Source organism: Rhipicephalus sanguineus, chromosome 1 (genome assembly GCF_013339695.2).
Source record: "Rhipicephalus sanguineus isolate Rsan-2018 chromosome 1, BIME_Rsan_1.4, whole genome shotgun sequence".
Lineage (NCBI taxonomy): Eukaryota > Metazoa > Arthropoda > Arachnida > Ixodida > Ixodidae > Rhipicephalus > Rhipicephalus sanguineus.
The window spans coordinates 37,380,098-37,395,140 of NC_051176.1; the positions used below are offsets into that span (position 1 = coordinate 37,380,098).

The 15,043-nt window shown below is 46.7% G+C and overlaps 1 protein-coding gene across 1 annotated transcript; it reads left to right on the forward strand.

The window, feature by feature from the left end:
- The first annotated feature begins 2,047 nt into the window (after positions 1 to 2,047).
- On the forward strand, positions 2,048 to 5,319 carry LOC119390658 (E3 SUMO-protein ligase ZBED1-like). Its single transcript, XM_037658291.2, has 4 exons — positions 2,048 to 2,221; positions 2,325 to 2,571; positions 2,665 to 2,884; positions 4,451 to 5,319. Exons 2-4 carry the CDS (start codon positions 2,452 to 2,454, stop codon positions 4,651 to 4,653), a joined length of 543 nt encoding a protein of 180 aa, XP_037514219.1. The 5' UTR covers positions 2,048 to 2,221; positions 2,325 to 2,451; the 3' UTR covers positions 4,654 to 5,319.
- The last annotated feature ends 9,724 nt before the right edge of the window (positions 5,320 to 15,043 follow it).

Sequence of the window (15,043 nt, forward strand, 5' to 3'; positions counted from 1 at the left end):
TCGCAGCGTGATCAATCTTCCGTTGAGCTTTCGTACGCTGTTTGCCCTCGAAATAAAATTACTTCCACGCGACGGACGCCATTCAAATTTGGCCAAGGAGACCTATGCATACCGAGCAATCGAATGAAGGGCACATCTCGACTTTGAAATTTGATGTCAGTGCTCCTTTAAGAAAAGGGAACTGCGACGGCGGGGTGCGGGGCTAAGGAGCTTCGCTCCTAAACAAAGGGGTCAGACTGACAACCTGTGAAATCATCTTTTTCCTGCCAAAGCTGCTTCCCTGGAAGTGAACGCAGAGCCATATACAGAGCATGCGGTGAATACACTACATTTCTATAGAGCCAATCAGGAAAAGTCGACCTCAAGCCACCTCTATATGAAATGAACTTGGAACCTCTGGTGAGAAGGACAACGGGGCAGTTGCGGCGGGGGGGGGGGGGGTTAGGTCGGGTCACGGGGGAAGGTACAACCCCCGAACCCTCCCCCCGTCGGTGCGCCACTGGTGAGACGGTTATCGCTGCGAGTAAATCACGTAAAGTTTACTGGTTAACAAACTTTGTAGTCTTCATGATTGCTGATGCAATGTCGACACCAAACGCCTTTATCCTTTTGCGCATTACTTTATCGCAATGAGAGATGGCGTGCGCAGACTCGAATTCAAATCTCAATTCGCAGTGGTTCATACATGCCCATGCATGCACGCATGGACCAAATGGCGCGCGATGCGCTGCTCGGCGAGAAAACGTCTTATAAAGTGCGTCTTCTAGACGTCACAAACAAGAGATATATTCCGACATTTTCTGTGACGTTTTTAAAACGTCGAAATTGGTTTAGAATCCAACAAACGTCTTGAAATATCTCTTTACAAGACGTTGCAGACAAAAATGATCTTAAAAAGTGCGTTTTCTAGACGTAACCAAAAACATATAATATGGCGTTTCTGTGACGTTTTTAAAACGTCGAAGTGGGTTTATAATCCGTTTTATCCCACTTATCCCTAAAATTGACGTTTTCTAGACCATGTGTGCTACGTGGGTGGTGTCGTTTTTCTGCGAATGAAATTCGAGGCTCTCATCGGAGGGAGGGGAAGATGGTCACAGAGGGGACTTCGACGGTGCCCAAGAAGCCTTTCATAAACGCTGTCGTCAGTGGCGCCCTGTGTGTGTCTCTCTTTCCTTGTCTATCGTCCCAAGAAGCAGGCCCGTAGCCAGGAATTTTTTTTGGGGGGGGGCACTTGCTGAAAGCCTTGACTATTTGAGAAAAACGCCTATTTACATCATTTATTGAATTTATTGCTTTGAATTGTTAAGCACCATAACTGTGTTTGTATAGGAGGTCCCAATAGAGTCTGACTATGAGACCTCCTTCTGTCTACTAAATACCTAAAATATCACCGAACTATTAATAATAAAATTCTCATTTTGATACCGTACCGTACACGATACGGTATTACCATACCCCCCTCCTTTTCTCGCTCGTGCTTTTGGCACTCCTAATTTTAGTGAAAATAAGCCAACGCCAAGAAAGTTTTTTTTAAAAATTACTATGGGGTTGTCACGCCCCATCGTTGCCTCTCAGCCTATGCATGCTGAACGAGGAACCTGTCGTTCGGGGTACGCACTGTCACTGGAACTGGAAGCGGTTAAAACCTAACGAGCGAGAGAGGAGGAGCGGTAGCAATACCGTACCGGTATAACGGTAACTTGCTTAAAGGCCCTATCATCGCTTCCAGTTTGTGCTGATTGGCTGGTTGAGGGAAGGCGGGCAAGCAGTCGCTTCAGTCATTGGACACCTGGCTATCTAATCGACACCGCCGAAAGTAATATGTCGGCTCAGTAACGTTTCTCCCTCTCTCTCTTTCTCTCAGAGTACATCCCAAGCTCGGTATGGCACAACAAGAACAGTGAACTCGCATCGTGGTAGGAATCGCGACTTTAGGGTCACGGGTGCGCTGTGTATGCGGGTAAAATAGGCGATATGTCTGAAAACGCCGTCGGCCCGAGGGATGAAACTTATGACGAGACAGACATTGCTGGCCCCAGGTTGGAAGTTTTTGCATAATGCCGTTGATGTCGAAGGCGAATGCTAGCTTTGTCTGGAAACATTTTGGGCACCTGACGTATCTCAACGGGGGAAAACAGAAGAAAGTTGGAACCGACTATTATTGTGAAAGCTGCTTGACGAAGTCATCAAATGAGGACGACTCAAAGCCATTCGAATCGTGAGTAGAGCGTCTTTGGTTATTTATTTTACTAAACTATTTTGTCTTAGCCCTTTGATGGTTTCATTGTGAGAATATCATTATTCGCCTGTTTCCACCGCAGCTGCAAGATAAAACGCTACGCGTCAACAGTGAGCACGTCGAACATGCAGGGACACTTGGTGGACGTGCACAAACTGCGAGATGACAGTAAGGTTGCATCCACGGCGACAGTAAAAGATTACTTCTAGATGGTTCCTATAGGCGTAACACGACCGTCGTCAAGAAAGACCTTGCTCGCCAAAGACCTGGTCATTTTGATCGCCAGAGACCTGCTGCCTTTTAACTTGGTCAACGGCGAAGGATTACAGGTGGGGGACGACTACGGCGCCGTGGCTGCAATTGCGTTCCCTTTTTATGATATAATAGGTGTGAACAAAGAGTGGTTGATTTCTATTCTGTAGGACTTCTTCATGAAGTATGGAGTGATAAAGGAGCTCCAACAGCTTCCTGACCGAACCACCTTGTCGAGGTCAGCGCTGGATGATGTGTACCGGGCCATGCACGGGCAGGTGAAGAAGACCGTGGCTCAGGGGCCGAGGTTCTGTGCCGTCACGTACGACCTGTGGACCGACAGCTACAGGCGGCGAGCCTACATCACATTCACTTGTCACCATGTTGACGGTAAGTGTTTTGCGTATGTTGTTTTCAGAGTCCTGCTGCCAATATAATTAGTGCATGCCTCAACACATGCGCGAGGGGTATTCATAAAGTAAGGCCCATTTTTCCGTGCATAGAAATAGTTTCGTTAGTAAAAGCTTTTTTTTATGTGTGATTTTAGTGTCGCACAAACCTCCTTCGGTTTTCTTTAACTTCGAGCACTTTTCGTAACGCGCCCCTGCTTTTCAATCCATCTGCATAGGAGTTCGCCGCCTGGGAATTAGAACAAGGCCACGGAGGCAGCCTTGCATTTTTTTTTATTTTCGATGAAGAATGGCGTCGCTGTATTGACTGTTTCCTTTTGTTTCTGTGCGTGGTATATTGACGTCAGGGTTGGAGCCTGTGGAGAACACGTTGCCTCTGTTTCGTTGATAGCGGCCCTTTTCTCTATTCTCTGGTGCTTACGCATCCTTTTGTATTCCAGTAAGCTTCTAATTCTTTACCATCATTATATTCAGCCTATTTTAATGTCTGCTGCATGACGAAGGCCCTTCGATCCCGATGATAGTCAATTGTCTTGTGCGAGCCTATTCCATTTTTATGAAATGAAGCGGGTGACGGCATTACACGATAAGACTGATGACGCACGAACACAAGTGCCGACTCCAAGCAGAAGTTTCACTGAAATGCGCAGGGGATAAATATATACCCGCACGTGGCTACACACTACAGCGCAAAATAAAAAAAATTGCAAATTAAGATGTCAGATTTCTTATGCTGCAACGCCACAAATGGAAAGCTGATGCATGAACGTTTTCTATTCTGCATATGCTACACCTTGATTAATATAGGCGTGGTATATGCAGAATAGAAAACACTCATGCGTCAGTTTTTGATCTGTCGCGTTGCAGCACCAATAAATCTTGCGTCTAAATGGGCGAATGTTCTTTTTTCTCGGCTGCTGCTGCTGCTGTCTCTCTCTATCTCTGACATTGTAGTTCCTTATGTTACTAACTTCTTGTTGCTTTATTACTCAGCGAATCCTACTTTACATTTTGACTTAGTCACTGTCATGTGTTGTACTAATTCTTATGAGGTATTTTGCGGTTTGGAAGACTTTTCTTACTTCTTGCCTTGATAAATTTCCTTCACCTAAATTTTTTTTGTATAACTTTTCCGTGAATACTTTGCTACACATCGCCTTGGAAAGGCAGCACCGCTTTCCGTTGGACGAGGGGCGTTTCGGTAGGAATATCGAAAAAAAAAAAAAAACTTCATTTGCGGGTCTGCGCTCGTCCTTTTCTGTTCTGTCCGTATCTGCTAAGGTGCGCTCTCTTCCACAATGGATTAAACCAAATCTAAAAAAAAAAATACATGTATGGCATCACGAAAACATGCTGTTAATGGCTGCATTAATACTGGGCGTAGTGAACACTGAAATGTGTCTGACTTTGTTGTGGAGGGAGGTGTAGACAGGGAACGATTTAAATGAGAACAGACGAATTCGTGTGAGAATCCCGAATGAGCATATTTCGGTTTTATTTTGACCACGCTTTTTAATGCACTTATGGTTACTGTTTTTTATTTCAGAGAACTTCGAGCTCGTATCGTTGACTCTGAGCACGAGACACATGACCGAGAGACACACAGGCGCTGCAATCATGAACGAGTTTCAAAGGTGCATAGAAGAATTCGGCATGGAGGAAAAGCAAGTGTGTGCAGTTACTGACGCCGGTTCTAACATGAGGCGCGCAGCGAGTCTCGCGCGCACAGAACACCACTTGTGTGTATAGGGCATGGTCTACACAATTCGGTCATCAAGGACGGATTCGGAAGTGTCCCAGAACTACACACTTTGTTACTCAACTGCCGTGAAATTGTGAAGACTGTACATTACCGGGCCACCGAACTTGAAGAGATTGCGGACTCGGAACAGAATGCGGCAATACAATCCATGGTGAGCACAGCGGAAACGCTCGAACATGATGAAAATGATTCTGTATTTGACGAAGGCTGTCAAAACAGTGACCACGCATGTATACAATGCCGCTCCAGTAGCACGGGTAGAAGCAGTCACCATTAAACTAGACACACCTACGAGGTGGCATAGCATATTAGCCATGTTTGAAAGCCTCCTCGCCGATAAGGCTGCGCTGAGGAGGTTGCTGGTTGCAACTAGCCGACCGTCATTGAACCACGCCGACCAAGCCTGCAACAGACGGAACTTCCGTGTTTTCTTTTTCTTTTTTCCCCTCTCCCCCAGTGATGTGTTTATCTCCTCCAGGCCTCCTCTCTACTCTAACCTCGCGGTTGCGGTGTCCTCGCCTGAGAGACAGTTACTGAGTCACTTAATTACCCCCACTCTTCACCTATTTTCCCAACTCAAGAATCTCTCTCTTCGGCTAGGGCACCCGTTCCCTGGTATTGAAGACTGGTGTCTTGCTGAATAAATTGTGAAATTCCTGAGTCAGTTTAAGTGCGTGGTGGAGCTGTTTTCGCAGCAAAAATCTAGCACATTTAATGTAGTCATTGTCGTTCGAAGCGAGCTTCTCGCCTCATTGAAAGACATGTCCGGAAGTAGCGGCCTGCAAGAAATGAAGAGAGAGATGCTGCAGAGATGTGAACGTAGGGTTCCTCTTACCGATGCTATAGTCACAGCATCGCTTCTCGATCCTAGGTTTCAAAATCTAAACGCCGTTGAAGAGTATGTGGCCCAGGGGCACATCGAAACTTGAATTTCTAGCGAAGCAGGTGCGTCGCCATATCAAGGAATGCGATGTCACAAAGACGACTGAGTGGGACACGCGCCCTAATGACGCTTTGACGTCCTTAGCACAGCGCCATTCTATGGCACGCCACAGCATTGGACCAACGAAATCAATGCGGAGTGTCACGCACTTTTAAGTAAACCCTGCGCCCAAGTGAATGACGTGTTGAAGTTTTGGAAGGAGGCTGAGAACGAGCTACCATGGCTCTCATGTCTGGCTAAAAAAATTCTGTGCATACCGGCCACAAGCACACCAAGCGAGCGAGTCTTTTCTGTGGCTGGTCTTGTCCTCCGATCCCGAAGAGCCAATTTGCACCCACTCACCGTAGATAAACTTTTGTTTATTCATGATAACTACAGTCACTGCAAATCTTGCCTCTGAACGACATTGTTCAAAACAATCATTGTTTTCTTGCCAGTTTTCCCAGTTTCTTCGCTTCCAAATAAAAGATATTTCTACACGTCCACAGAATGGTGCGGTTTCTTTGTAATTTATGCAAAAAATCTGGTGCAACTGACACAAACCACTGCACTGAAGTTTACAGTTGCGTTGTGCACGATAAAAAAGAATTCTTTCTTTTTCAAAAATAATTGCGCATCCGAGCAATGCCTGCATTCGTTCTCATCTACATTTCGTTCATTCAACGTGGTGATCACTAGTTGACCGATTGCGCAAATTTGTTTTCTTCGGCATCATACATACCGCATAGCATGAAAACATTCTCACATTATGAAAAATAAAAAGTATTTCAGATCTTTTTACTCCCAGTAGAAAGGCCGTTAAGAGAAGTTATACGCAAAGCGTGACAGATATGCCGAACAAGTGATCTCACTTATAGACCAGTCGGGAATCAGTTACCACACTACCGATTGGTTGACAGCAATAAAGTTAGTCGCAGGAGAGGTGTTTCTTTCTCTGTGCAGCGTAGATTATAAAAGTAAAATCTCATTCAGAACCAGAGAAATCAAGGTAAGCATACCTAGACAGAGCGACGTGCGTCGGTGCTGACTGCTCAATGAAAAAAGGTTTCATAAACCGAGGCATAGCCAACAACAGCAGGGTGTATCCAGATAAGATCGAACACGAGGTCCCTGTCACCATTCCCGATTTCGATGAAATTTACTGTAGGCCTAGACCTTATAGACCTTAAACAATGGTTTCAAAGTTAGTTTTGCGGAAAAAAAAATTTGTTCGCCTGAAAAAAAATAATTTTTGGCCGCAAAACCCACTTTTCCACCAATTTCGCGATTTCTTAATTTTGAGCGCACATAGGGAATAAACGGTGCAGTTCTTGGTCACAATATTTATTCATCTCAAAAAACAAGTGAAATACAATCTTATGAGTCTATTATTTCCCTTGCTCTTCGAAGCACTTCTAAAGAAAAAAATTACAGGGCAAATCGCACAAAGTACCTGTAATTCAAGAATTTATTGCTGCGAACAAGTGAGGATAATAAAAATGGTGCATATTAACTTTGATATCTGCGCTCTCTTTTAATATAACTTTCGTGGTTTTATCACGCTCCGTTTCACTCGATAATTGCTTTGAAACGTGATTTACCAAAAACGCCAAAGTTTGAAAATAGTTTTCTCAAAAAGGCCATTCTTAATTTTTTTAAATCCCTCTGATTAAAGTCAAGGACGTCGTCTACGATTCTGCATAAAAAAAACAATGGATTATTTTGGTTGCTAACAAGTTATATTGCGTCAAACATGACCAAGTTAGCCTAGCGGCCGCGCCGTTCGTTGTGTGCTGAAAATTGGATATAAGTTGTTCAAATTAACGGTACGCGACATAATCACAAAGCACCAGCTCCACACCAATAAATGCGCAGCCATGTGTCATGGTTCAGCAAGCTTTGTCTTGCGATCAGCCGCTTAACAAACCCGCAGCAGCGGCCGCTCGATGCTGTGCGCGCTCACATTACATGAGTGCCGCTTCGATTGCGGATGAGCTCCGCTTGCGCGCCAAACTACGCTCAAAGGGCGAACGAGAGAAGGAATGCATCATTCTGAAAGTCGAAGGTTGTTAAAGGGACCGACAACTGCCCAGAACATGAAATGAGATGACTGCACTGATGAAAAGATTGTCCGTCGCATTGACTCAAACCAACCCTGTTTATCTCGTGAGAGGTGGGTTTATATTTTTATTTCTTCATTGAAAGTCACGAAAAATGACCTTTGGCGCCTCTGGCGGCAAAATCATAAACGGTCCGATGAAGCCGGTCATGTGACCATTGATGGTGTATGCGTTCGATGACTTTTCTGTTAGTACTGAAATGTTGTTCATTTCTTTATATTGAAAGACATTACTCCATAAAAATGTAACAAAGTGGCGCTGCCTTCGCTTGGCGTAATGATCACATGCCGGGACAAGCCATCCATGACACAGGTGCAGGCAACCTTGGGCGCAGGCGCACACAACGCTGTACAAATACCGAGAAGGTGTATAAAGCCACACATCATCTCATTGTAACAGCTTGCTATTTTCAAAAATGGCTGGAAAGCTCAAAATAAAGGTGGTTAAGCATAGCTACAGTAACTCCTGCGAAAGCAGAACAACGACAGAACATCGAGAGCAAGCCGAATGTGGCTTGCTCTCGATGACGGTCCGCATGCAGTGACAAAACCCTCAGCACTACGTTCACACACGCGTACACACAACGGACAGCAAAGGGGAGGGGGGAGGCGCGATCGAAAAACACACTGCCGCGTGAGCACCTCGCTACGCTCGCATGATAGTTACTAAGCGCATTCGTTGATTTAGCAGCGTTCGTGCATCGCTTTTGATAACTTAGGGCTGGCGCATGGGTCAATTTGATGAACGATTCAACTTACCTCTACAAGCACGATCACATTCGTGGTCGCGAAGCTCTTTTGCAGACAGGCTCTTTACCAATCCGCTCGTAAAGTAGTTGTGCGATTCCATTGACTTGTACGCCTTTATTTCGCCCAGAGTAACAAGGTTATTGCTGAAAACCAAATAGTTCGCGATGTCGCCGTGCGACACTTCTGGGAAGGTGCAGATGTTCGAAGTCGTGTCCGTTGCGGGTCGAAGCGTGTGATCCACTCTGTCGCACAACCGCACTTTGACCTCATAGCGGGAACACGCTTGCCCTATCACTTCTGAATGGTACGCCACATTTAACAGCTGCCTTGTGCCAACCGGCGGCAGGATGCACAATAAACGGCTCGCAAAAAAAAAGTGACCGTGGCAAAGCTGGTCAGCTCCACCGTACTGAACACTGTAGTCGCACGGCTGGTACGTACGGCTTGTATGTGCGGCTGTTCACCAATATGGCCGCCGCAGTAGGACCGCAGCAATGGTGACGTCACGTGCAAGTCGTCGCCGTTGCGACGAGCGCCCGCCTCTACAGGGCGTGGTCGCTCGTGCGTGCGCTTATCTGGTGAGCGCGGTGGTTTGTACGTCTCGCGTTGAGAGCACGAAGGTCACTTGGCTCACTGCAGCGGCCGCTTTTGCGAAAGGAGCGCGGTGCACACGCAGAAATAAGTTACAAACGTGACAGTTAGTTCGCTCTCATCCGTGCGTCCTTTCTGCTTGAACAGCGCGTTGCAAGTTTCGAGCTGCTTGCCGTTCTTCGCGTGACATTACAATTTGTTGCTGTAGCATTAATTCCTTCGCCCTTGGGGCGAAAGAATGCTCAACAAACGAGGCGTTTTTTTTTCGAAATGGGTCAAATCCATCCAAAGAGAATTTGAGAAAACGGCAAAAATTTGCTATGCAAACTAAATACAACGCTGTCAAAGCTATTCTATGATAAGTTTTACATGTCGGCTAGGGGAAGTTTCTGGCCACAATCAATTAAAAAATATGCAGCGGATTTCACCATTATTAGCATGATAACTTTGGATTTGGCTCATTTCGAATTGAGACATGGAATTCAATGCGGTATTCTTGAAAAAAACTTTATTGAAATTCGGGCAGTGGCACATTCTTGCTTCGTCGGCGTCGACATTGCTTCTGTTCACGATGTCGTCGACGTCTCGGGACCGATCTCTCGCCGATCTCTTCACTTCCACCAGAATCCATGATAATCCAGCTCCGAAAGGGCAAAAAACAAATAAATAAAACTTGCACAAACACCCAGAAAACAGGCATAGTAGTCAGGCTAGGCGGGAAATCGCACGGAGGCTTCCACGTTCGCCGAATCACGTGATCGCCAAAGTGCTCCACTATCGGCATACTGGATTTGACTCATTTCGATCCATACAGCGCATGGATCTGGCCCAATTTCGTTTTGAAACGGGATCTGTGAGCACACATAGCTGTTGGTATTTGACTCATTTCGTTCCGATCTCTCTTTTAGAGGAAAGTTGAGAGAATGTACTTGCCAATGGAGCAATATTTGAGCTAGTTTCGGTTTCTGGATTTAGCCCATTCGAAAAAAAAACGCCACAAACGCTCGTTTCACTTTCGTGTTATACCGATTCCTATGACAGCGGGATCAGCCATGTTTTTGTGTAGTACTTTCTCCTGTGGTTTTTTTCTTCTTTCCTGCCACCACGTGGCTGAGGTCTGCGAATAGACCGACCACGTGCATGCACAGGTGCTTTGAAGTGCAGCGTATTTATTTATTATTGTGGTTCTTTTTGGCTTAGGGCAGTGTATTTTAGTACGCCGTGATTATTTGTTGTGACAGTTGCGCATCGGCGAACTGATCTAGCCATGGTCAGAAAGACCGTAAAGTGTTCAGGGTGTGGGTTAGGTTGGAAGATGGAAGTTTGTGCGGATGAGAAAGCAGAAGAAGGTGACGCCAAGTATAGACAATGCGAGTTCGAGGAGAAAACGGAAAACATGATGGCGGTCCAGAGTGGGCTCATGGCTAAAGTCCCTAGATTTTTCCCTGTTCGGGACTTTACTCATGGCGAAAATCGCAGAGCTGGAGAATGCATTGGCGAGAGAAAACGACGGCCATGGGAGAAAGGCTCAGGTCAGCCAAGGAGGGTCTATCGAAGGTCGTCAAAGTGAACAAAGACGCAGGTGACGGCGGAAGCATTATGGCGACGACCTCCCGTGGGGGAGAGGCGAAGGGAACATCAGGCATGACAAAAGCATAGTGGCGTAGCCAGGGGAGGGCACACCGGGCCCGTGCCCCCCCCCCCCCGAAATTTTTTTTTTGCTATTGCATACTGAGTCCAAAATGACACTTGACCACATCTGCCTGCCCGGCCCCCACTACAAATCAAGGAGGTGCCCCCCCCCCCCGAAAAAAATTTCTGCCTGCGCCCCTGCAAAGGCAGATACAGTGGTCACAGGGCCCAGCTACCGGGAAGTAGTTTTGAGGGAGGGTGGGGACAAAGCAGCAGCCGTGACTCCCGCTAGTCACCTAGTCAGCAGCCAGGTGCAGGTTTCAGAAGGAATGTCTGAGCAGGTCATTATCGCCGGTGACTCAAATTTAGTCCGATGCGCAGAGGCAATCAAGGAGAGGGTGAAAGACGATAAGAGAGTTTTGATGGGGACGTTCCCAGGACATACGCTGGGGTCAGTCGTGAGGCAAGCGAGTGAGAAACTCGCAGCTAAAGCTAACAGACGTAACCTCGTGGTAATTGCGGGAGGGCTAAATGACGTCTTGAACAAAGAATCGTCAGGACTAGCGACGACCTTGGTGAAAGGGGTCGAGGACATGCCCCCCAGGTGCAAATTGTAGTATACACAGTACCGGAAGTACCAGTGCGCAACGGCAACTTGCAAAGAGCGGTTGTCGACGCAAACAAAGAGATATGGCGAATTAGTCGAGAGAAGGGTTTCGAGGTAGTGGATATAAACAGGCAGGTGCACAGGTGGGGTGGTTTCCAAAGAGACAGAATTCACTTCGATAAGAGCCTTGGTCATGAGGTGGGCTGGCGACTGGCAGGACGCGCAGTAGCTTTTTTGGGGGGCACACGGGCCCTTCGGAGTCTGGGGTAGCTAGTAACAGAGAAAACAACCAGGAGGACGCTTTGACAGGTAGTATTGCGAAAAACCAGAAAAAAGGTGGAAGAGAAAGGGAGAAGGCGCAAGTTGCAATTAGTTACACAAACATGCAGGGGGGCAGAAAAAAAAAGGCAAAATGGTTAGAGATTGAGGAGCAGTTAAACAAAGAACAGATAGGCGTTTATGCGGTTACGGAAACACACCTCATATTAGAGACTTGGAAGAGCCACCACATATTGAAAATTATGTTTGGGAAGGGTGTAACAGGATCATATCAGAAAGGAAAGGTGGGGGTGTGGGAATGCTAATTCACCACGGCGCCAAATGGGTTAGGGTGAAACAGACGTAGAGCACCTCTGGGTTTGGGACACAGTAGGTGGAAAGGAAACGTGGCTAGGGGTAGCCTACTTGTGGACGGGGAGTAACTGCAGAGAAAAGAATCAGGATCTAGTGGATTGTATGAGTGCGGGATATTAAGGAATTTGGTAATGGGGCCGAAATCATCCTTCTAGGGGGCATGAATGCCCACATACATGATCTTGACGGATATTCAGGCACCAATGGAAAGTTATGACTAGATCTCTGCGAGTAACGTAGTCTGGAGATATTTAACACGGGGCCTAAATGTGACGGCCAGATCACGTGGGAAGTCGGAAACAAGCAATCAAGTATTGATTATTGTCTCATGACTGAATGAATTTACCACAAACTGAGAGAAATGAGAATAGACGAGGAAGGGATTAAAAGCTTGGGTAGTGATCATAAACGAATAACATTACAAATGGGATACGAAACTGAAAATAAGTGCGTGGAATCAAAGTCTGGCAGCTCGTATTTAAATGACAAACAAATAATAAATATAGCCGAGCCGCAAGAGTCGAGGAAGAAGTAGGCAAAATACCAGGCAAGGACGGGGAGTATAGTGAGCTGTTACCTATAATGACGAACGAGATAGGGAAAGAGAAGAAAACTATTTGCTGGAAAGGAAAGAGGAAGCCAAAAAGCTGGTGGAACAAGGAAATCTGGGAAGCGATCGAGAAGCGACGCGATGCATCACGGGAGCATAGAAAGGCAAAAAAGGAGAAGCGGCCGCAGGACGCAGTCAAGAAAATATGGGAAATATATTTAGAGAAAAAATCTGTTGTACATAAATTGGTCGAGGCAAAAATGAAATGTGAAAGTGAAGCTGGGTGACAGAGGTTCACGAAAAAAAAAAAAGGAGCCCGCGCCTAGGATATTTTGGAGCCACATAAAGGCGCTAGGTAGGAAGTCTGTCACAATGCAACACTATATTGTAGATCAAGGATGAACTCAATTGGAAGGGTACGAAGCGCTAGGTTACATCCAAAAGGTAACAGCCATTTCGTTTAAAAAGAGCGTCTAGGGGATTTCCCCGGTGAGTAAAAGTGTGGCGGAGAGAGCAACCGAGGAAGAGCTAGTACTTGAGAATTTCAACTGGAAAAAAGCCGAAGGAAAAATTCCAAAGTGCACAGCCGCGGGTTTAGATGGAATTACCGATAGCCTCATTAACGAACTAACACATAACACTAAAGACGATAACCTGTTTGTTCTCACATAGTGTATAGAAATATCTAAAATAGGAAATAGGCCCTTTTACGTGGCTTTTCTAGACATCACTGGGGCATATACACGACAATGTTAATCAGGAAATTTTGTGGGATATATTGAACGAAATGGGCACAGGCGACGACTGTACACAGCTTTTGAGGGAGATATACCGAGAAAATACAGTTTGCATAGAATGGGAAGGAATGAGTAGCAAAGAGAACGTTGTGATTAGCAAGGGGCTGAGACAGGGATGTTCTTTAATTGTCCCCGCTGTTATTCATGCTGTACATGGTGAGTATGGAAAAAGCGCTAGAAGGTAGCAACATTGGTTTTAATCTGTCACACAAACAGGGCGGCGTGATGATTGAGCAGAAGCTTCCAGGTTTATTTTATGCGGACGATATCGTCTTATTTGCGGACAGTCGAGATGATGTCGGCTGGCGGATATATGCGGAAGGGAAGGTGAAGCTCTGGGAATAGGATTTAGTGTAACGAAGTGTGGATTGATGGTATTCAATGATCCCTGTGATCAGACGGTGTCAATAAAAATTACACCATTTCCCGCTAAAGGGGACCATGAGGCGATGCGAAGCCGGAGCACTCGCACGATCGCGTTCCGTTGGCGTTCGTTTGGCATGCTACCGACCTCGCGTCGTGGAACGCGAAGAGGAACGCTACGCGCGTCTTGTCTTCCCTCTAGCCTGGCCGTTAATTCTCACAGGGCGAGAGAGAGGGCGGCAGCGTAGGAGAGGAGAGAGAGGGGGAGGGGACGCGCATGCGCTGGTGCTCATCGCGGCGTTGCGCAGGAGAGAATTTCAGCATGTCTAGCCTGCGTTTCAGAGGAAGATTGGAGAGGGGGAGTGGAGAGGGGGAATTGGAGAGGGTATGCGCATGCGCAGTAAGGGTGGTCACGCCGCACACCACCACCACCACCAATTTGAACTCCGCTATAAGATGCTTCGCATCTAAAAAGGCCAAGAAATACCGGGGGTAAGCGAATACAAGTACCTTGGAGTAGGGGTAAATGAGCGTGATATGCACATGCAGGTACAGGAAAAAGCCTCGGCAGCAAAAGGAAAGAGGAATTTTGCAATAATGAAGCACAGAGCGTTGTGGGGATACAATAGGTACGAGGTGCTTCGAGGTCTGTGGAAATGTAATGGCTCCGGGGATTACATTTGCGAACTCAGTGGTGCGTATGAGGGCAGAGGTGCATTCGGGAATGGATATAAATCAAAGGACTGTGGGACGCCTCGCGTTGGGGGCTCACGGGAAGACGACAAATGAGGCTGTAAAGGGCGATATGGGATGGGCAGGTTTTGAGGCGAGGGAGGCTCAGAGCAAAATAAGGTTCCAAGAAAGGCTAAGGAATATGAATTGTAGATGGGCAGAGAAGGTGTTCCGGTATTCGTTTAGAAACAGCGTTGACACACAGTGGAGAAAAAGAACTAGGAGACTCACCAGCAAGTATACGGCTGGCAGTGTAAGCGATGTGGCAACAAAGAGCTTTAAAGGCCAACTCTGGCGATTTTTTGGCCATGTCAAAGTAATGGTGTTTTTATGTTCCTGAGACGCTCCTGTTACGGGCCCGATAGCAGAAATACTCGGCAAATTGTAGAATAATTTTAAATAAGCAAAAAAGCGCAACACCGAAACCGAAACCCAACCGAGTGCACTGTCTACATATGACGTAGACGTTGTTACGAACGAACCGGAAGTCGGGCAAGGCATGCCGGTCACGCCGGCGCGGAGTATGAAAACTGTGACAGCCGGGACGACCAGCGAAGCGCCGGCCAAACCAACGCTGTCTGTCGCCTTGTGCACAGCAGGCGCTCGCTGTAGCGGCCGAAGCGCCGAAGTTAGCGGTGCCCTCCGCTGCGTCACTTCCGCCGCCTTCCCAACATTGACGTC

Coding starts and splice junctions, on each gene's coding strand:
- LOC119390658 (XM_037658291.2), top strand. CDS start 2,452: ATGGTTCCTATAGGCGTAACACGACCGTCGTCAAGAAAGACCTTGCTC. Junction 2,572..2,664: donor TCAACGGCGAAGGATTACAG/GTGGGGGACGAC, acceptor TCTATTCTGTAG/GACTTCTTCATGAAGTATGG. Junction 2,885..4,450: donor CACTTGTCACCATGTTGACG/GTAAGTGTTTTG, acceptor TTTTTATTTCAG/AGAACTTCGAGCTCGTATCG.